This window comes from Echiichthys vipera, assembly GCF_963691815.1.
Source record: "Echiichthys vipera genome assembly, chromosome: 17".
NCBI classification, from domain to species: domain Eukaryota; kingdom Metazoa; phylum Chordata; class Actinopteri; order Perciformes; family Trachinidae; genus Echiichthys; species Echiichthys vipera.
Genome location: NC_139842.1, coordinates 26,824,093 through 26,845,013, shown reverse-complemented (window position 1 = coordinate 26,845,013; position 20,921 = coordinate 26,824,093). Strand labels below are relative to the sequence as shown.

The 20,921-nt window shown below is 39.5% G+C and overlaps 1 protein-coding gene across 1 annotated transcript; it reads left to right on the top strand.

Annotated features, from left to right (window-relative positions):
• Positions 1-1,109: 1,109 nt before the first annotated feature.
• LOC310959556 (homeobox protein Dlx4a-like) lies at positions 1,110-20,236 on the top strand. Its single transcript, XM_083930938.1, has 3 exons — positions 1,110-1,843; positions 6,915-7,111; positions 18,772-20,236. Exons 1-3 carry the CDS (start codon positions 1,516-1,518, stop codon positions 19,012-19,014), a joined length of 768 nt encoding a protein of 255 aa, XP_083787064.1. The 5' UTR covers positions 1,110-1,515; the 3' UTR covers positions 19,015-20,236.
• Positions 20,237-20,921: the final 685 nt, after the last annotated feature.

Sequence of the window (20,921 nt, the reverse complement as noted above, 5' to 3'; positions counted from 1 at the left end):
GCTCTGACAAAATCACAAGTTCTGAGTCTTTACAAGGCGTGACGATGTTTGTTGTAATTGTCTCTCGTGTGGGGCCACAGACGGTGTTCTCAGTGTGTGTGTGTGTGTGTGTATGTGTGTTGCAGCCTTCGTATTATTGGCGTAGCAGCATGTTGATCTCGGTCATGTTTTCAGACAGTCTCATTTCTGCAGCTTCATTATGAGCCAAAAAAAAAAGAGAGAAAATAGAACAATAAGAGTTTTCTTTTAAAATCCTGGGTCTCTTGGTTCAGTGTGTGTTTAATGAAAAATAATTCGGATAATAAGGTCTGCGGCCTTTCAACAGCCGCTCTGATATAATTTGGTCTGATCCTCCTTATTTTGCTTTTGGCAAAGCAGGAAGAATTTCATATTGGAAAGGCGCTGCCGCGTTTCATGAGCCAACCTGCCATTGTCCCTTTTATGAAATCGGGCATCATGACTGCAGTTATTTTTCAAATATATTGTAGTCTACTTTGTTTATCACACGTGACGACAGACATTAGATCATTACTAAATTAACTTAAGTCAGATATGTTAACTTAAAGTGCGTATATAAACGCAATACATTTTTTTTTTGTATAATGATACAAACGTGAAGATAAAAGCCACAAGCAGGCATTTATCAGAAATATTTTTTTAATAATTGTTACAAATAGTAACAAACCAAACATTTATCAGCCTGTATGTTATTTTCCTCTTTTATTTCTTTGTTTCTTTATTTATCTGTCTACCCAGTAAGTGAGTCCGTTGCTTAATAAACCGCCGGCCTTACGCTGTCATTTAGCCCCTCTTCACCTCATGAAAGGAGTTAGTTCCTGTAGGATCTTTTTGTCCAGAATTTCACACTTGTGGAATTATATTTTAATGGATAAAACGTCTCTTCACTCCAGACCTCTTTTAAAGTGTGCATTAAGGCCTAACTCTGCTCCGAACCCGAGGGGAACCGCTCCTCCGCTCGCGCTGATTGTGATTAGTGACAGGGCGAAACGCTGCAGCCAATGAGCGCGCTGCGTGCGCTGGCGGAGGCAGAGAAGGGTTAGTGCAGACGCACAGTGCGCTCCGAGGAGAAGGGACACACTCCGCTCCTCTCTGCTGCCAAACGGCTCTTCACAACACGGGAGGAAAGAAGCACCTGGCTGGGTGTTCTGGGGGAGAGGAGAGGGAGAGTGACCGGAGTGGAAGGATATGAAATCACTTTTTGTCGGGAATTCCTGTCTTTTTCACCGAGTGCCGTCTGGGCTGCGCGTCGGCCCGTGCCGCTTCTTGAACACTGAGCGTCACCTTCACGGACAGTCCGGCCGGGATGTAGCCGCTGTATACTCGCCTTTTCACTCAGCGGGATTACAGTTATAAAGGCTGCTGCTGGTTTGGAAACTGAAACGCTAAGTCTAAAGAGCTGTTTCACATCGATGGTGGGTCGCTTTATGATGACCCCCGACCGGAGGTCATAGCCGACCCTTATTATTTCCCCCCACATCACTGCCCCTTACCCAAATGATGACTATGAGCTCTATATCGGACACTTTAGTCCCGTCGGATCCGTCCAAATCGGCATTTCTGGAGTTCGGCGGCCACGGCTACCCCGGACACCAGCAGCCCTCCCCCGGCCTGTCCCACAACCATTACCCGGTCCACGGTCTGCACGCCGTCGGGCCTTCGCAGCATGACGGGCCATTCTCCTCCGGCGCATCTTCGTACGGTCGCCCGCTGGGATACCCGTCCTATCACAGCCCCGTGAGCGCGCACCACCCCGGGGCCTACCTGCCCTATCAGCACGGGGGTCACGGCGGCGCCATCGGACACAACAGACTGGAGGATGCGGGTAGGTTTACACATGATATCACAAAAAAATTTTTAAATCCTGTTTGCACATTTCCCTTGCTTCTACAGTTTTTAGCAATGTGTCCTCACTCCTAAATATGCAGCATGAGGAATCAGCACACGGACCGAACTATCACTGTGCTCAGATGTTGGTCGGACTCTCAGGTGCTGTTGAGATTCAAATGAAAGTCTAGTAGACAAATAAAAGAAAGAGCTCTAGCCAGTAAGAACCCTTTGTTCTAATGGGTCATGGCTTATTTCATTTTTACCTTTACATTTCATTAATTATTCTTTGTCTCCCATAGGATAAAGACAGTGTAACGGCTCAGGTCGAAGTGATGTTGCTTGTTCCATCACAGACATTAAACTTAGCAATACGCGCAAAACAATTCAAGGACAAAATATTATATTATTATATTTAAAAAAAAAATGAAAATTAACCAGTGGAGCTCAATAATTGGATGGACACACAGGTCGGCCACAGTGTCGTGTTGAGTGTGCTTTAGGGTTGGACGGGAGATGAGTTCTCGGCCCGCAGACACTGAGCGCCTCTCCACAAAAAGCAGCCGACACCGGCCCTGTGGTTTCCCGCAGCGGCTAAACCCTCAGCCCATAATCTCCCACATAACATCCACCCTGTTTCTGCTGCCTGCGTTCCGTCCGCACACACTGACAGGCCTGCGAGAATCATCATCCTCATAATAATAATAATAACAATAATCATAATAAGAATAATAATAATAGCCTAATATGTCCACTATCAGTTTCACACATGACAACATTAACAGAATTAAATGTATTATTCAACTGAAACAAAAAGTCAATTGGACGAAAAATGTATTGTTTTTTTTTTTTTTTTGTTCTTTCAAAATAAAATAATAATTAATTCAATTATTATTATTATTGAACTCATTACTTTTAAATAGATATTTCTGGTGCGAGAGGGGCCGGCGACGTTAAGCAAATTCGCCGTTTGAAAATGCATGAAATGATAAATGAATTCTTAAAACTAATAATAATAAATTTAATTACATGGGCTTCCACTCATTTTATAAGATCCGTCATTACCTTGATATTTGGTGTCGAAGAAGAGAAACCTGCACTTTAACGCAGTCTCAAGTTGCTGCTTGTCAATCGGCATATATGTTTCATTATTGTTAACAGATGTAGAGTCTGATGATCATGTATACAAAGTACTATACCACTACACTACTAATAATAATAATGATAATAATGATGATGATAATAATGATAACAATAATTTTACTATTATTATCCATGCCCTAGTATAAGCTGCACATTCAATGGAAGAAAACTGACTGCAGGCAAACAGATTTGTTACTTTCCTAACTGGTCTTTCTTTCTTTGTTCTGTCTGTCATTTCATTGCCAGGAAGCCAAAATACAAGAAACATGACAAAAGCATTAATCAAAAATTACAAATCTTTCATCAGAATCACTCCTTAAGTAAGATACAAGTAATATAGTAATACAAAGCTTGTTTCACGATAATTGAGCGGAAAAATAATAGTCTTTTTAGATGTAAAGTCATTTCATCCAAACTTAATTTTGTGCCATTTTCAGGGATATTCAATACACGCCTGTAAATCATTAAACATATTCAAATGTTCTATTTGATTTATATACTTAAAATTCATGAATGAATACAATGGCTTGTTACCTTCTCTGTATGTGTGACTGGTGTTGATAGATCACTAGTTTATATACAGCACTGCTGCTCCCAGTTCCCAAATAAGTTTCATTAAAGTTTTATAACAGTTTGTTGATATGAGGGTGAACAGGGAGTCCTACTCTCTGGTGTCTACTCATGAGTAACATGAGTAACATGAGTAACGTCACTCTGCAATACAACAAACGGTTTATCTGTTTGTCTGTAAAGGACTTTTTGGGAAACAAAATTCATATAAAACCTGAAACCTGTGTACTATAACAAAACCTTGTCTTTTTTTCTGTATTTAAAAAAAAGGTAGAATAAAGGGACACCTTTTTAATACTATATGATTCTACATGTTGGGTCTTTATAAGGTCAGATGAATAGGAGAAAAATATTGAAAGGGGGGAATGGTTGATTTTACAGTAGGGTAAACTTGTTATTTTTACATATACAGCAGGGTGGTCGCGACACTCCAAACTATCAAGTAACACTTCACAAGGGTTAAAACCAAATGATGATGGCACATTTACATAAGCTCAAGTTTTCTTCAGTTAATAAGCTTTAAAGTGACCATCTCAAAGTGTCCTTTGTTTGTGTGTCCTCCAGTGTTGCTTCACTGAGGTCAGCCCTGCTGTCTGCTGTATCTACTGTCCCTGCTGTCTCTACTGTCTCTGCTGTCTCTACTGTCTCTGCTGTCTCTACTGCCTCTGCTGTCTTTGTTGTCTCTACTGTCTCTGCTGTCTCTGCTCTCTGCTGCCTCTATGATCTCTACTGTCTCTGCTGTCTCTGCTGTCTCTACTGTCTCGGCTGTCTCGGATGTCTCTGCTGTCTCTACTATCTCTACTGTCTCGGCTGTCTCTACTGTCTCTACTGTCTCTTTTGTCTCTATTGTCTCTGCTGTCTCTGCTCTCTGCTGCCTCTACGATCTCTACTGTCTCTGCTGTCTCTGCTGTCTCTACTGTCTCTAGTGTCTCTGCTTCCTCTACTGTCTCTGTTGTCTCAACTGTCTCTACTGACTCTGCTGTCTCTACTGTCTCTGCTGTCTCTGCTGTCTCGACTGTCTCTAGTGTCCCTGCTTTCTCTACTGTCTCTGTTGTCTCTACTGACTCTGCTGTCTCTACTGTCTCTGTTGTCTCTACTGTCTTTGTTGTCTCTCTGCTGTCTGTGGTCCTTTCGGCTGTCTCTACTGTCTCTACTGTCTCTGCCGCCTCTGCTGTCTCTGCTGTCTCTGTTGTCTCTACTGTCTCTACTGTCCCTACTTTCTATACTGTCTCTACTGCCTCTGCTGTCTCTGCTGTCTCTACTGCCTCTGCTGTCTCTGTTGTCTCTACTGCCTCTACTGTCTCTGCTGTCTCTGCGGTCTCTGCTGTCTCTGCTGTCTGCTGTCTCTACTGTCTCTGCTCTCTACTGTCTCAACTGTCTCTATGGTCTCTGCTGTCTCTACTGTCTCTGCTCTCTGCTGTCTTGGCTGTCTCTGCTGTCTCTACTATCTCTACTGTCTCTGCTGTCTCTTTTGTCTCTATTGTCTCTGCTGTCTCTGCTCTCTGCTGTCTCTACGATCTCTACTGTCTCTACTGTCTCTGATGTCTCTACTGTCTCTAGTGTCTCTGCTTCCTCTACTGTCTCTGTTGTCTCTACTGTCTCTACTGACTCTGCTGTCTCTACTGTCTCTACTGTCTCTGCCGCCTCTGTCCTTTCTGCTGTCCTTACCGTCTCTACTGTATCTGCTGTCTCTACTGTCTCTGCTGTATATACTGTCTCTACAGTCTCTGCTGTCTCTACTGTCTCTGCTGTATCTATTGCCTCTGCTGACTCTGTTGTCTCTACTGCCTCTGCTGTCTCTGCTGTCTCTACTGCCTCTGCTGTCTCTGTTGTATCTACTGTCTCTACTGTGTCTACTGCCTCTGTTGTCTCTGTTGTCTCTGCTGTCTCTGATTTCTCTACTGCCTCTGCTGTCTCTGTTGTCTCTACTGTCTCTGTTGTATCTACTGTCTCTACTGTGTCTACTGCCTCTGTTGTCTTTGTTGTCTCTGCAGTCTCTGATTTCTCTACTGCCTCTGCTGTCTCTGTTCTCTCTACTGTCTCTACTGCCTCTGCTGTCTCTTTTCTCTCTACTGTCTCTGCTGTTTCTACTGCCTCTGTTGTCTCTGTTGAATCTGCTGTCTCTGATTTCTCTACTGCCTCTGCTGTCTCTGTTGTCTCTACTGTCTCTGTTGTATCTACTGTCTCTACTGTGTCTACTGCCTCTGTTGTCTTTGTTGTCTCTGCAGTCTCTGATTTCTCTACTGCCTCTGCTGTCTCTGTTCTCTCTACTGTCTCTACTGCCTCTGCTGTCTCTTTTCTCTCTACTGTCTCTGCTGTTTCTACTGTCTCTGTTGTCTCTACTGTCTCCGCTGTCTCTGCTGGCTAGCTGCAGCTCTGTTACAGACACTGAGCATCTTGTGGGGCCTCGGCTTGTCCACAGCTGTTCTCTCCTGCCACTGCAGGCTTTAAGCGCATGTCATAACAAAGATCAGTGTGGGCGAACACACAGTTGTGTAGTTTTCTAGAAAAAAAACTAAAATGAAGAAAAGGCCTCTCGGCTGATCTGCACATCACCCAAACTGCTCTGGAGCAGACAAAGAGGAGGGATCTTTTACCTGCATCCGTTGTCATCCCACTCATTGTACATGATTCTATATTTCATAATGCTGAATCTATCTTTTTAAGTTCAAACAGTCTGGGCTCACTTACTATTTACTATTTATTCATAATAAATCCACCAACCTACGTCTCACAGAATTATTTCTATCAGACAATAAATTGAAAGGCTTTTTTATTTTGAAACATCATTACAAAATCATATTAGTCATTTAGTCTACTTGTACCAACATGCTGCCACCACATTTTTTCTGTATTATGGTTACATTTCCGATGGCTAAGGGTAGGTGAACAGTTTAACTGCTTCACTGTAATAAAATGGTTGAGCCCATGCATACCGTCTGCCCCTAGACATTGTACAAAATACTTTTTAATTTTGAAACACTGACATCAAATTATCCTGTGAAATAAGGCTGAATGTGTTGCTGTTTACACGCTTATAGAGGCCACAAGTATAAAAATAGATATGCTCCCTGATTTCTGTTTTTACTTTTATATCTGCACACTATTTCAATTTAACTTTCCTTACATTTTTGTTTGATAGAAATGAAAATCCAAAGCAGGAGAAACCCAACACCATGAGGAAAACAGGACAAAAATATTTTCTTTGAGATTTCCTTTAACAAAACTTAAATGTGTCACAAAACTGATCTTTTGTAGAATGGTGGCCGAAACATCTCAGGCTAAATTTCTGTCCCCACAGAAATCCCAGTTGATATTTAACTTAAATTCTGCTCTTTTCCCTCCTTTTTCTCCAGAGCACGAGAAGCCAACAGCGGTGATAGAGAACGGGGAGGTGAGGCTGAACGGGAAGGGAAAGAAGATCAGGAAGCCTCGGACCATTTACTCCAGCCTGCAGCTCCAGGCCCTCAACCAGCGCTTCCAGCAGACTCAGTACCTCGCCCTGCCCGAGAGGGCTGACCTGGCAGCCAAACTGGGCTTGACACAGACCCAGGTACTTTGGGGGATAACACACACACACACACACACACACACACACACACACACACACACATACATACATTTACTTAGGGCATTTTTGAGGACATTACATTGAGCCTTACCCTCACCCTAATCACAACTAGTATTACCTTACCCTAACCCTAACACGGTCTAAATCTACTCTTTCGCATTTGAAGCAATACAATCTCTAACAATAACTTACTTGAGCCTTTTTTTTTAATTTTAAGCTGTGTCATGGATATAAAAATAATATTCTTTTTATAAATGCAAGCACAAAAAGACTGAAGATTAAGGTTTGCTTTTCGGTTTGTTTGTTTTTGTCAGTTTGTTTCTCGGTTCACAGTGAAAGGACAATAAAGCCACCATAAAAGCCCAAACAGGCACTGATACATTCTTGTTAACCTGTGCCGCCACTGCATGTTCCTTGATGTGTAATTACATAATGGCATGCAACCAGCGTTACATGTCATGTGAAATTTAGTCAAAGACAACAAAACATGATCAACAAAAAGGTAAAAGCTGATTCCAAAGAACAGGGCTGTGTGTATAATGTATGCATGTGTTGGGTTGAACTGTGAATCCAAATTTATATGTCTGCAGCTCAGGGCTAAGGGAAGATTTGGTTACCCTCTCAGTGTCCCTTTTTATTGTGTGTCCTCTCACTCAAAACACATACATGTGAAGTGACAGGCAAATAAAAGCCTAATGGCGGCCATTTTGTTTATCACATGAAGTCCAACCAAAATTGGATGCTGTCATGTTGAATAAGAGAGGTTTTTTAGCCTCTTGTAAGAACATCTGAAATTCATATTTGTTTTTTATTTGACACTGGGATTTAATAATAATCCATAACATTTTCTTTTGAATAAATATCTAATTTGCCACGCTCATATTATCCAGTCGATTAAAGCTCTGACATTCACTGTTTCGAAACAATGTTGGACAGTCCCCAGATGAACAGGACAGATCTCTGCAAATAATGTGATCCCTCTTCGTTGCCATCTGCAATTGAAAAAGTTGTTTCAAAAGAGTTTAAACTGAGTTAAGACAAACAGATATCGGTATGCTAATCTGAGTTTGTTCTGAAGAGATTGTTTTATGACGTTACACAATCAGGGTTGGTTCCTCTGATGGACTTTGACTGTTTCCTCATTTCATTCATTACATTTTCTTAAAAAAAAAAGATTAATTGTGAAATAACTTGAACCCTTATTTCCCACAAGCAGAAAAACACATGGATTATCTCATTATAAACAACATAATCTTCCAAAATTGTCTTTGGAAGTCCAAAACTATCAATCTAATCTTATGTTTTATTTTTTATTTGATTAATACAGTTCATGTACTGTGCTATTTTACAAATGCAAAGTTGAGATAAAATAGTTCAAAGTTTTGCCATGGATATACAGTACATATATATGGCAGGCCGCAGTATAGATCATAAACCCCACCCCCTCAATGTAAGTGGATGGGACATGGGCCAAACTGAACTGAAACTTTTTTTTCTCCGAAAGATGGTTTCAGTCACTGTGGGTAGTTCTGATCACACTGATGGTTGTTCAAGTAAGGAATTCAAGGAATTTATAAATTAGTAGCTAATGACTGATAATTACTTTCTCTGAAACTCTGTATTTTAGCCTCATTCACGTCTTTTAAGCCTACATTGATGACACTCCAGGTAGGGAATGAGTCCTTACCCCAAGTGAAGGAGTTCAAATACCTCGGGATCATGTTCACGAGTGAGGGGACGATGGAGCGTGAGTTTGGCCGGAGAATCGGAGCAGCAGGGGCGGTGTTGCAGTCGCTCTACCGCACCGTTGTGATGAAAAGAGAGCTAAGCTGGAAGGCAAAGCTCTGGATCTACCGGTCAATCTTCGTTCCTACCCTCACATATGGTTATGAAAGCTGGGTCATGACCGAAAAAACAAGGTCGCAGGTATAAGCGGCCAAAATGGGTTTTCTCAGGAGGATGGCTGGAGTCTCCCTTAGATATAGCGTGAGAAGCTCAGCCATCCGTGAGGAACTCGGAGTAGAGCCACTGCTCTTTTGCGTTGAAAGGAGCCAGTTGAGGTGGTTTGGGCATCTAGTAAGGATGCCCCCTGGGCGCCTCCCTAGGGAGGTGTTCCAGGCACGTCCAGCTGGGAGGAGGCCTCGGGGAAGACCCAGGACTAGGTGGAGAGATTATATCTCAACACTGGCCTGGAAACGCCTCGGGATCCCCCAGTTAGAGCTGGTTAATGTGGCCCGGGAAAGGGAAGTTTGGGGTCCCCTGCTAAAGCTGCTGCCCCTGCGACCCAACCATAAGCATAAGCAGTTGAAGATGAGATGAGATGAGATGAGCAGCTAATGTTGGTAGCAGAACACACAGCAACCAAGCGTGAGGAGAGGTAAAGAGAAATGAGACAGTAACTGACAAAAAACACAATAAAGACTCTCACTAAGCTGAAACATGTGTCTTTAGGTTTAATTAAACAATGAATATCTGAATACCAAAAAATGAAAACTGAATACCTACCCTACAAACGAATATCCGAATATCCGAATATCCAAATATCCGAATATCTGAATATAAGTTATGTTACATTCTGGTCAATATGCCCTTTCAACATATTTTTTGAGCATGCATTACCTTTACGGTTATTCTAGAGAATATTCTGGACAGTTTTGGTCATTGTTTTGGATTTTTGCAATAATAATAAACATACATTTGCATAAGGCAGCTTATTTGTCCACTCCCAAGTTGATAAGAGAAATGACAACTGGAAAAATGTCCCCTTAAGGTAAATTTAGAACAGATAAAAAAAATGTGTGATTCGTTTGTGATTATTGGAGAGTTAGCTATGGACAATCACGCAATAAATTACGATTACATTATTTTAATCAGTTGACAGCCGTAGTTTGAATTATTTGATTCTATGAAAACAGCAATCAATCATGACATTTCACAGTCCTGATTGACAGCTGTGATTTACTCATGATAAGTCAGGCGGGTGTATGGATGAGACTATACCACCTGATCACTGCGCACACTCTGGCTTTTAAATTACATATTATATTATTAACATGGCTGTGACCATATCTGGGATATTTGGCCTCACTATCATACAGTTGGAGGCTGTGGAGTACACAATGCAGAGACACGTTCCATTGATGAGTTAATGTCACTCTGTGTGTGTCTTAGCTATCATTTTAGCCATAACAACTTCAGTGGATGAGGATAAAAAATATCAGCTTGTTCTAAAGCCCGTAGATGAAATGATAAATCTATTAATAGAGGTTTCATTTTTATTTCATTTAGAGCATTTACATAGGAACCAGGCCTAAATTGTGTCTGTTGGTCTTTCTGTTGTTTGGCTTTATATCAAATCACTATAATACATTAATTAACAAGATTCATATATTTAAATATGTAATTGAAAGGAACCTTATCCACAGAAAATGACATGAACATTATGAGCTGATAGCAGTTACTGGCATTTGCTAAGATAGCTACCTTTCGTAGGTGTTCAGATGTTTTTTTTTCTTCCACACAGGCAAAAACTTTTCATACACTTGTCAGTTTAGAGATTTTGAGCTATTTCCCTCTTATTTCAGACTGGTGGAAACATTTGACTTCACTTTGTCTGTTTCTGTCTGTAGATCTCTCCTAAATTCACCAAAAGATAGCTTTAGATAATGCCTCATTTACATATTTAAACATGACATTTCAAAAAAATGTGTAATACAAAATGTATTTGTCTTAATGTCAGTGATTAACTGGAGAAGTTTCATGGTGATGTCTGTTAGTTAAAAATGTTACCCTATTTACCTGTAGAGTCTCCCCTAATATGAAGTAAAGGAACACATTCCACGTGTGAAAAAGGTGAAAAGTGAAGGTTTGAGTATTGAGCAGGTGCTTTGGGAAAACATTAGAGTAGGATTATTTCTTACAGCATGTGTATTGCATATGTGTACTAAGTATAAACTGCTGCTGTCATCAGATGAACTGTCCTAATCCCATATGAATCAACCACCGCAGCTCTGTCTACACTGGGAGTAAGAGATGATCCATTTATTTGCCTTTGTCTTTTGTAGTGTCACAGTGGTTTTGAATGTGGTCTGCTGCAAGTTACACTCACATGCATGCTTACTAAAGAAGCCCATTGTTTGCCTGTATTCTTTGAGGTGTTCTGGATCAGAAAAAGTAGAGTGACTGATTATATTATAGCCTTTACAATATGTCATAGTTCAACGGATACTGTGCAGTTAACGGATCTGGTTGTAGTTGAGGAATGCAGACACATTTTTGTGGGCCTGGGATAAAGAATGAGGATGCTTTTTATAACCGGGTGCTTTTCTGTGAGTGCTTGTTTTACTTAGACAAGTTGGTGAGACTTTTTTGCAATGCAACAAAGGGGTTCCCCTCAGTTTGCTACTAATAATTGTTTTGTTTAGCATCATGGCTTAGTTGTGAACTGGTTTTTCATATTTTTCAATGGGAAGGCTGCACCTAACCATTGTTGTTTTATTGTTTAATCTAACGATCATTATTTCTTATTCGATTAGTGTAACAATTTACAAAGATATTTTTGATTTTCCAATAAATAGAACTATTAATTTACTCAGAATAAATAACAACAACGTGTCTCATTAATATTTCAATACTTTATTCAATCACCTCTTGAAAACAGTGTGTTACAGAAACCCTTTCCCTGAACTGGAGAGTGTTTTTACTTAAGCACTGAAAACTTGGTTGTGACATGGATGGATTTCTTGCAATATATTTACGTAATCAACTGCGTCGATTAAGTGGATGAATCGCCCCAGTCTTATTTCACAGCCTTACTCAGTCAATTTTTTTGAAATTCATTTTCCACAGCTCAGTACGTTCAAAGTTGAACCAGGAGGTCAAGCTGCATTGGTGTATTAAGAGAAAGGTAGAGGCCCATTCAGCCCTATGAAAGTTGCTTGCTAGGCGCATACTATCATGAAGTTTCTCAAGCTTCTGTGTTACTGGGCAGGTAGAACATGCGTGCTGTATTCCTCAGGCTGAGACAGTTGAGAGCGAGCCTGGGAAGCACCCGCATGTGTCTGTTTCATTTACCCACAGGTTGTTTCCTTTCTGAGCTTTGCCTCCACGCTGTAAGTACGTCATACGCTTCAGTGATCTGATTGGTTGATTTGGCCCGTATGTTGGTGATAGACGAATGGTTTATCCAATCAGAAACCAGGATTTTCACCCCTTCCCAAAATATCTCCAGACCAGAGTTCCCAGATGGATCTGCTGAGACAATGAGAATCAATCCATCTGGAGGAGTAAGGTTACATATGTCTGACCCCTCTAACGTTCAGACAGATTTTCAGCAACTTGAGATCTGATGGGCCAATCCCAATCGTTTATCTCATGTGGGCCATTTCAGAAGGTTTGTGACCTGGCCGCCATTTTTATCCTTTAGCAGGCACCGCCATTTCATTTCTGTGATTGGTTGTAGGTCTATCTAATTGTGTCTAGAGGCATTTTGTTCTGCACCATTAGTAACGCCCCCTGGAAATAAAAAATGAACTGAGGTGATGTCTCAGACTAATACGTATTGGCGAGTAGGCCCACTGAGGTCAGGCTAGTTGAGATCATGCATGTTAACAACGTATTCTCATCAACAGGCTCATATGATATTTTAGCAGTACTGAGTGTAGTCACTATGCCAGAATTGCCTCGCAGCATCACACACGTTCTGCATAGATATTGTAAAAATCTGTTGTCGTTTTAAGACAACAGATTGTCAGATTGGTCATAACCCAGGGTTTTGCAGAAAGTTCAAACGAGCAAACAATGTTGTGTCTGGTGATAGGGTTGGTGTCTAACCTGTATTATGAGTAAAGTAAAAAAAAGAAATCGTACACTATCAATCATGTGCAAAAGTGAATTAGTCAGAAAAATTATAATTTTATGGTTCTATATCTGAAGAACAGTAATTATACATGTATGTGTATTTAGTGCTGAATCCAGACTAAATGCTTTTGAGCTTAAATCATTAAAGATTAAACATTATTGTTGTAAATATGGACTCACGTAAATGACATTGCATTTAAAATATGACACAATATTTCTCCTCTGTGGTGACAGTAAATAGATGGAGACAGAACAGCTTGTATTGAAACACATGTTGCTCTCAGTCAGATGTAATTGACCTAGTGTGCATAACTGAACAAGCACATACACAGTGTACTGCGCGAGCGCGCACACACACACACACACACACACACACACACACACACACACACACACACATGCATCTACTCAGACATATGTAGTTCATGTGTGCATTTTCATACACATATACAGATGGAAACATAAACACACACACACACACACACACTTAAAGATAGTGATCATACACATTAGGCCAGCAGCCAACCACTGACCACTTTCCATCCAAATCTCTAATGTTCCCAGACGCAGCTGACAAATGGCACGTAGCATTTCTAACATTTTTTTCTTCTCTCTCTCTCTCTCTCTCTCTCTCTCTCTCTCACACACACACACACACACACACACACACACACACACACACACACACACACACACACACACACACACATACACACACACACACACACACTGCCCGTACAGAAAAAAGACACAAGACATTTCGCCCATTTTTCAAGATTATGCAGGCACACACTGCAAGGTTTGGTTTAATATATCTTATATATATGTTATATAAGATATATATAATATATGTTCACACACATACTGCACACACACTCTCAGTGACACCTGGCCTGCCTCTCAGCCGCCCTCCTCCGCTAATGTCGGTGTCATCGGCCGCGCTCTCAGGGAAGCTGTCAGCTCCATGTTGCTGCTGGAATGTGAAACCAATAATTAGGGCAGAAATCCTCTCACTGAGGCTGCATTAACTTAACGTGCTGTTGATTGACTCCTGGGCTCATAAGCTACGCTCCACATACTCACTTTAGGGTTTCATCTGTGTAATTATTATGCTGCAGGCACTGTGGTTTGTTGGCTGCCATTTTTTATTACATTTGTCTATAGATTATTGTAAATAGGGGTTTGTTTAAAACATGGCAGCTAAGTTCTGATATGCTTTTCTTTTTTTACATTAGTAAAATTATCAAAATAGAAATTGGAGAACTTGGAGAAAGAGTTGTAAGTGCAAGTTTTTCTTATAAAAATGTATTATGTGGTGTAACTAAAATTGTATTGCTTATTTATGGAGTGGTTTGATTTTATGTATTTGTCAGCATCCAAACTAACTTCTAACAGGCTGTAATTGACGTCAGCATATACACTGGAACAATAGAGATCAAATTAAAAGTCAAGTTTCACTCTGCATGACTTCTTGGCCTCTTCAGCTGAAAGCTGGGTGTGAGAGCTGGGTGCCTTTTTAAAGATCGGGTAAAGGGATCATTTTTTCCACATATTTAGAGTTAATTAGAGAAGTCTGAAATTAGATTTTTATAGAATAAAATATCTTCCATAGACCACATCAACCCCCTTCATAAATACCTATAAAATCCCAGGGTAATAATTCCCAGCACTGTCGTGTGGAGGAGAAAACAATTTTATCGCCAAGTGTGTTTTCTCTTCTTTTCCCTTCTCTTTTATCTCTGCTGTGTTGCTGGCCACGCTGCATCAGTCCTGTGAGCGTTTTCCTTTACGGCATACTTAAAACCTGTTTGAGACAAAAGTGTCTTTCGCTAACTCTGTGTAATTATTTATGATTCATACGTTCCTGCTAGGATGACAGGTTGCCCGAAAGGCATATTCGTGTAATTTGACGCTCAATTTGCAAGTACGATGGAAACAGAGAACCTGCCAATTATATCAACAACAACACAAGTGAATCAACTCTAACCACAGAAAAATTAGTGATATACAACTCAATAGTTTCATACGTTCTAATAGTATAATATCTGTCTTATTCACACACATATCAAATATTCTTTTTATAGGGCAGCTGCTGTTCAAAGGAATTAATTCAGTTTTTATCATTAAACAGAACACTAGTCTTGGACTCACTGAATGAAGTCCTTGTGATTCTATATATTGTAATTGTACCCTATGATAAACCTATAGGGACTAACCATGTGTCTTAGAATATTCTTATCATGCTGTATGGGTTTACTTCTGATCTGTGAGTCAAGTCAACTTTTATTTGTGTCAACCCACAACAGTAGTTATCTAACTTGATATTCCCACAGGGGCAGTGTCTGTGGTAGCCAATGGTCCAGTGGGCACACCTACTGTAATGCTATTTCTTTATAACAATTATAGGTAACCTTACGGTATTGTTATCTCTAATGGTATTCCTAGCGGGTGTGTCTGTGTGTGGAGTATATGGAGTTTTTATTTCACTTATTTTAAGTTGGTGGGAAAAATATTTTTGTACTTCAGCCCATTGAGCCTATTCAACAGTCGTTAAAAAGAAGTCTTCTTTATTTCAGTTTTAATTCTTTTTTTAAACAGGGAAAATACATATTACTAAACATTTACATGATGTTAAATAAACCCACTTAAGCATTTTTCACTAAGTTTCTGACATTCACCAATGTTTTCTGATGTGGGATTTGTTCTCTGGTAAGAACAGCCTTAAACACACTTGAGTGCTGTTGTGCAAAATTATTATTTATTGCAATTTCTTCAATAATACAGTTGAATAATATTATATGATTTAAATTACAACCATACTGTATATCAAGATTTTTTTAATAATTCCTAATTATTATTTTCATTATTTCACAGAATACAGTCTTTTAAAAAAAAAAAAACACAGACACACACACACACACACACACACACACACACACACACACACACACACACACACACACACACACACACACACACACACACACACACTCACACACACACACACACACACACACACACACACACACGCACACACGCACACACTCACAGTACTGTTAATTGTGTGTATTATTTTATATCTACTGCTCGACTTGATTCTCTCAACTCTTCTTTTTAATTTCTGGGTTTGGCTGTTTGCACACGGCCCTGCAGTCTCATGCCCTTATATGGAGATTTAGCATACTTTTACCTGCTAATTAGGATCATCCAGCATACACTTTCAACTTATGAGGAAATGTGATTGATTGTGATCATTATCAGAACAGAGATAGGAACAATTCAGAGGTTTAAAATCAAGTCTTGAATCCAACGTAGACTTCTTTTTGGACAAATGTAAGAAAAAAACGTAGGAAGGTATTGGTGAATGGATCTTTCTGTGTCGTTTCCAGCACGGTCTAAAGAGCCCTGAAGATTAGCTAAATTAGTCCTATGAAAAAGCAACATGATGGATGAGGGCTGCTGGTGCTTACAGGAAAACAGCAGCCTGCAGTTCAGTGTGTGTGCCTGCCTGTTTCGTCTAAAAAAACACTGAAAAAATGAATGAAGGAAATAAAAACCAGTGTCAGTCAGAAGAAATAAGAGGAGTAAGAGCGTCTGCTTAAGACTGTAATCTCTGTAAAACAACCAGAAATGTATGTTTTTTTGTCTCGTTCACAGTATTGCCGTGCTCGCCTGAGCTGAACACACACATCTGCAGCTGCAGTCCGTGTGGCTCCTGCAAATCTCTCTTTTTCTGTCTGTGTTTTTAAAAATGAGTTTAGAATCCGACAGCAAAGCCTAACTTTACTTTAATGTTGTCAAAGAGAAGAGTTCTCCCCCCGTCCATGGTACTGCATCGATATTGGAGTACTTCCTTGATTTATGAATAAAGTGGAACAGAGTTGAAGCAGCAGCACTATGTGTGTTTGACCAATCAGCGACGGTCATCCCTGCAAACCCCACCCCAAAAGTTCCTGTACTTTCAGAAAGTACAACCCTGCCATCAGGGACTTTTTGGGGGGTAAAATAATGTCCATGGAACTAAAGTTAGATGCTGGTCCCTGCAGTCAAAAATCCCTAACAGTATAGTGAGTGTATCATCATAATATATTCAGTGTTCGTACAGGTGCTTGAAATCCTTGAATTTTAATGTTGTGTTTTCAATGTTTGAAAAATGCTTGAAATTGTTTCTGCGTGTGTTGCACATTAAACCGACATTAGAAAGGAAGTGCAAATGTCTCCTCTGTGGGACGAAGAAAGGATTTTTTTTGTTTCATGAACTGAACATGTTGAGTAGCCATAAAGCTCAACAGCTTTTACGAACATTTTCATTTAGAATTTTTAAGTGTTTTAATTAATAAAAATAAATCATTTTAAGTTCCACGTTCCGTCATCTAATTTTTTATTCCATTACTATACTTGATGATGTTTTAGCTTTTTGCTGTGGTATCGTTTCAGTATCGGTATTGAGATATTTTAGGCAGGTATCTTACCAAAGTCCTAATTTTGGTATCGTGACGACACTAGTATTTTCATTTCTTTCACAACAAATAGCTTTAGAATAAGAATTTAATTGAATTTCTTATCATTCTGTTACTGAAAAACGCAATTTTAGTTGTTTATAGCATAACCTCTATTTTAACGTGATTAAAAAAGTGAAATAATAATTTTCAATATCTATATGTATTCATAGAAATATGTAATTAACCACAGCTGTAAGGTGCTGGAAAAGCTTGAAATCCTGTATATTGTATGTTTGTCTTCTGTTGATTTAATATTTATAATATTCACTTCTGTTGCTGTCTCATTGTTTTGCTGTAACTTCTTTCTAATAGTGCTAATTTTATTATTTATTTTTTTTAATCATTTTTCATAAAATCTGGATTGACACACCTGTTCATTAAAACACTGTTAACCTGATGGATTTAATATGATTAGGATAGTTCTCTCACACTCAAACACAAGTTAATGAAAGGTTCTGCTTATCAACAAATAGGTTTCATTAATCATTAACTACAGATACATGCAGCTTGTTGTCTAAAACTGAAGAACAATTCACTTGTTCGTTCGTCTCTCAAATCAAAACCTATTGTTTTTGTTCCCGTTAGTCTTTCTTCTTATTTCCCGTCACTTGGAACAATCAAGCTAACATTTTTGCAATTATCTCATCATCTCTTAGACTCAAAATGATTTCATCATTTTAGTCTCAATTCAGCTGCATCTTTGCTCCAAAGGTCTTCTGCTCTAAAAATGTCAAATTCTGTGACATTTCCTCAAGTATTTCAAATCATTCTCAGTTACGGATCTTGTAATTGGCCTCATGGATTTGTACAAAATTTGGTTCAGATAATCTAGTCATGTCTCAGTCCATGCATAAAGCTTGGTAATGATTAACTGTTTAAAGACAGTTACTACAGATATAGATAGTTAACCTGTACATTCGACAGAGCTGAACTTTTTTCAGAACATGGTCGGTTCAGAAGTCCATTACTACATATTTTTCAAAATATGCAAAATTGATGAACATCGATATCTCCACAGGTTTTCTTCGCTGCATCATTGGCTTAGCGCTGCCAAAGACGAATGGGATCGGTTTAAAGAAATACAAACAAGCCAGAGCCGTGTGGACAGACCATACAGACACAGTGCTGTGGAGATCTGTGGAATTAGGATAAAATGGAACACAATACATACAAGCATAAGATGACCACATAAGCTGTGAAATAAGTTTGTAACACTGACCACCTAACCACAGTTGACACAGTCTGAGTATTAACTCTTTCCCCTTTTCCCTTGTCCTTAAGGTGAAAATATGGTTCCAAAACAAACGATCCAAATACAAAAAGATCATGAAGAATGGGCCCTGCGGACCGGAGGGAGACCACCTCGCCCCCCCACCACCGTCCTCCTCTTCTCCCTGCTCCCTGTGGGACATCAACATGGCAGCCAAAGGCGCGCCAGTGCACTCTGGAGGATACATGAACAATTTTTCTCACTGGTACCCCGGACACCAGCAGGACTCCATGCCGAGGACTCAGATGATGTGACAGTCAAGAGGACAAAACACTTCCAGGACAAATGATGGATTTATACTAGCAAGCTGACTGGAGCTGCTAGGAACACGGACATTGTTAAGATCTGAGCCACTCTTTAGGCAAAAATAATATCGTGGCAGAGATTAATTGCAGTGAACAGATAGTGTGGCTTTTCTTTAAGCTGGAAATGCAAGGGGAAATAAATCATCTAAAAAAATATAAAATCATAGCCATGCAGTGACCCCTGGGTGTACTGAATGGAGCAAGTCATGTATTCATCTTTTAATTTAAGAGTGTATTTCTTCTTTCAAAAGTTAACAGTCATACCTTAATAAGCCAGTCGAGTTATTTCTGCCTCCAGAGGAGCCTGCAAGACATTTTTTGATTAAGCTACAACTCAAAAGTAATGCATCCTTGCATCTGACTCCGGACATTTCAGGTTTCTATCTCTTTTCAGTGGCTTACTGTGGGGCTGGTAAATGTTGGTCTGGATGGATCTGATTCAGAAGACCCTCATTTGGGACCATTGTGTGTATTTTTGTAATTCTGACAGGGTGTAACACTATAAAGGGTCTGTGTAGCATGTAGACCTTAAAAGAGCCATTATGGAACAGCTGATTACAGCACCAACAGAGGCTCTGATAAGGTGTATGAACAAGCAGCCATGTTATGGTACTTATACTCCCCTTTTTAAAGACTATATGGAAAATAGGCACTGAATGGACACGGTTACTTTGTATGAGTCAAATTTTTATATATATTTTTCATTATGAGAAAAGATCTAAAAAAGTTAAAAGTTCAAGCTCAGAAGAAAATGCCAAAAATGTATTTGAAAGCAAAGTAGATGTGAAAAAAAATTACACCAATGTCATTCAAAGGTAATGTGATTTTCATAATTAATCTCATTGACTAAATTTCAGCAATGGGGCCTGTCACTCCACAAGTTTGTGCCCAGAAAGTGAATTTTTGGACGCGTTGGTGGTAAATAATGGACAGTTGGATGCAGGGATGTTGCCATGCTAACAGGGTTTAATTAATTAATTGTGATTCTTATGATAATGTCATCTTACCTTTATTTTCTTTTATTTTCTGATGGATTTTAGTTATGGTTGTTTTAAATGTTTCAGCCCAACACCTGTTGTTTTTTCTGCTCATCTGCTGAAGTGTGAAACTCCTGGAGTTTACGGTCACATATATATAAGCCTTGATCTGTTGACCGGAATTTATTCAACAACCTCTCAAAATACTGAATTAATATTCTGCTGATAATATATTGGCTATGGGTCAGGACATGCTATGTTATTTGAAATAAATCAAACCCAATGATCATTGCCATAGTATTTGGTTTGTTTATTTATTTTAAATTTGTTTTTGCACCTTTCACAGATAATTTTAAATTTAGACTTCAGTAATGTATTGCTAAAATAACATATTAAGTCTCAATGTATAGTCTCTGTGTGCCCCAGTGGCCTGGAGCCATTTTCTCTAAAGTCATAAATCAGAAGAAACGGGTCACGTCGTTCACCCCACAAACATCTGGAAAAGCAGAAAGAGTCGTCAAACATTGTCAATGATTTTATAAAATGACCACGTCAATTACAGGCAATTTAGGACACAGCTTGTTAAATAAAGCTTTCACTCCGACGCTGTAATTATGTGTAATTGTCAGTCAAGGGAATATCCTTCTGCCTCAGGCCCTGGAGGAAAAAACTAAGGAGTATTGGATTACATCCAACTGGATTATTGAGGGCTAATCCTTTCACAACAAATTGATCTGTTGGATGAATATCACAAAAAAATGCATTCATACATTACTGTATGATACTGATGTGGTTAGATTTTTTTCTTTCTGTGCTTTTATCTCAATACTCCTTTTGGAGACTATGTGACAGGCGGAGTAGGAATGTGAAGTCTGTTGC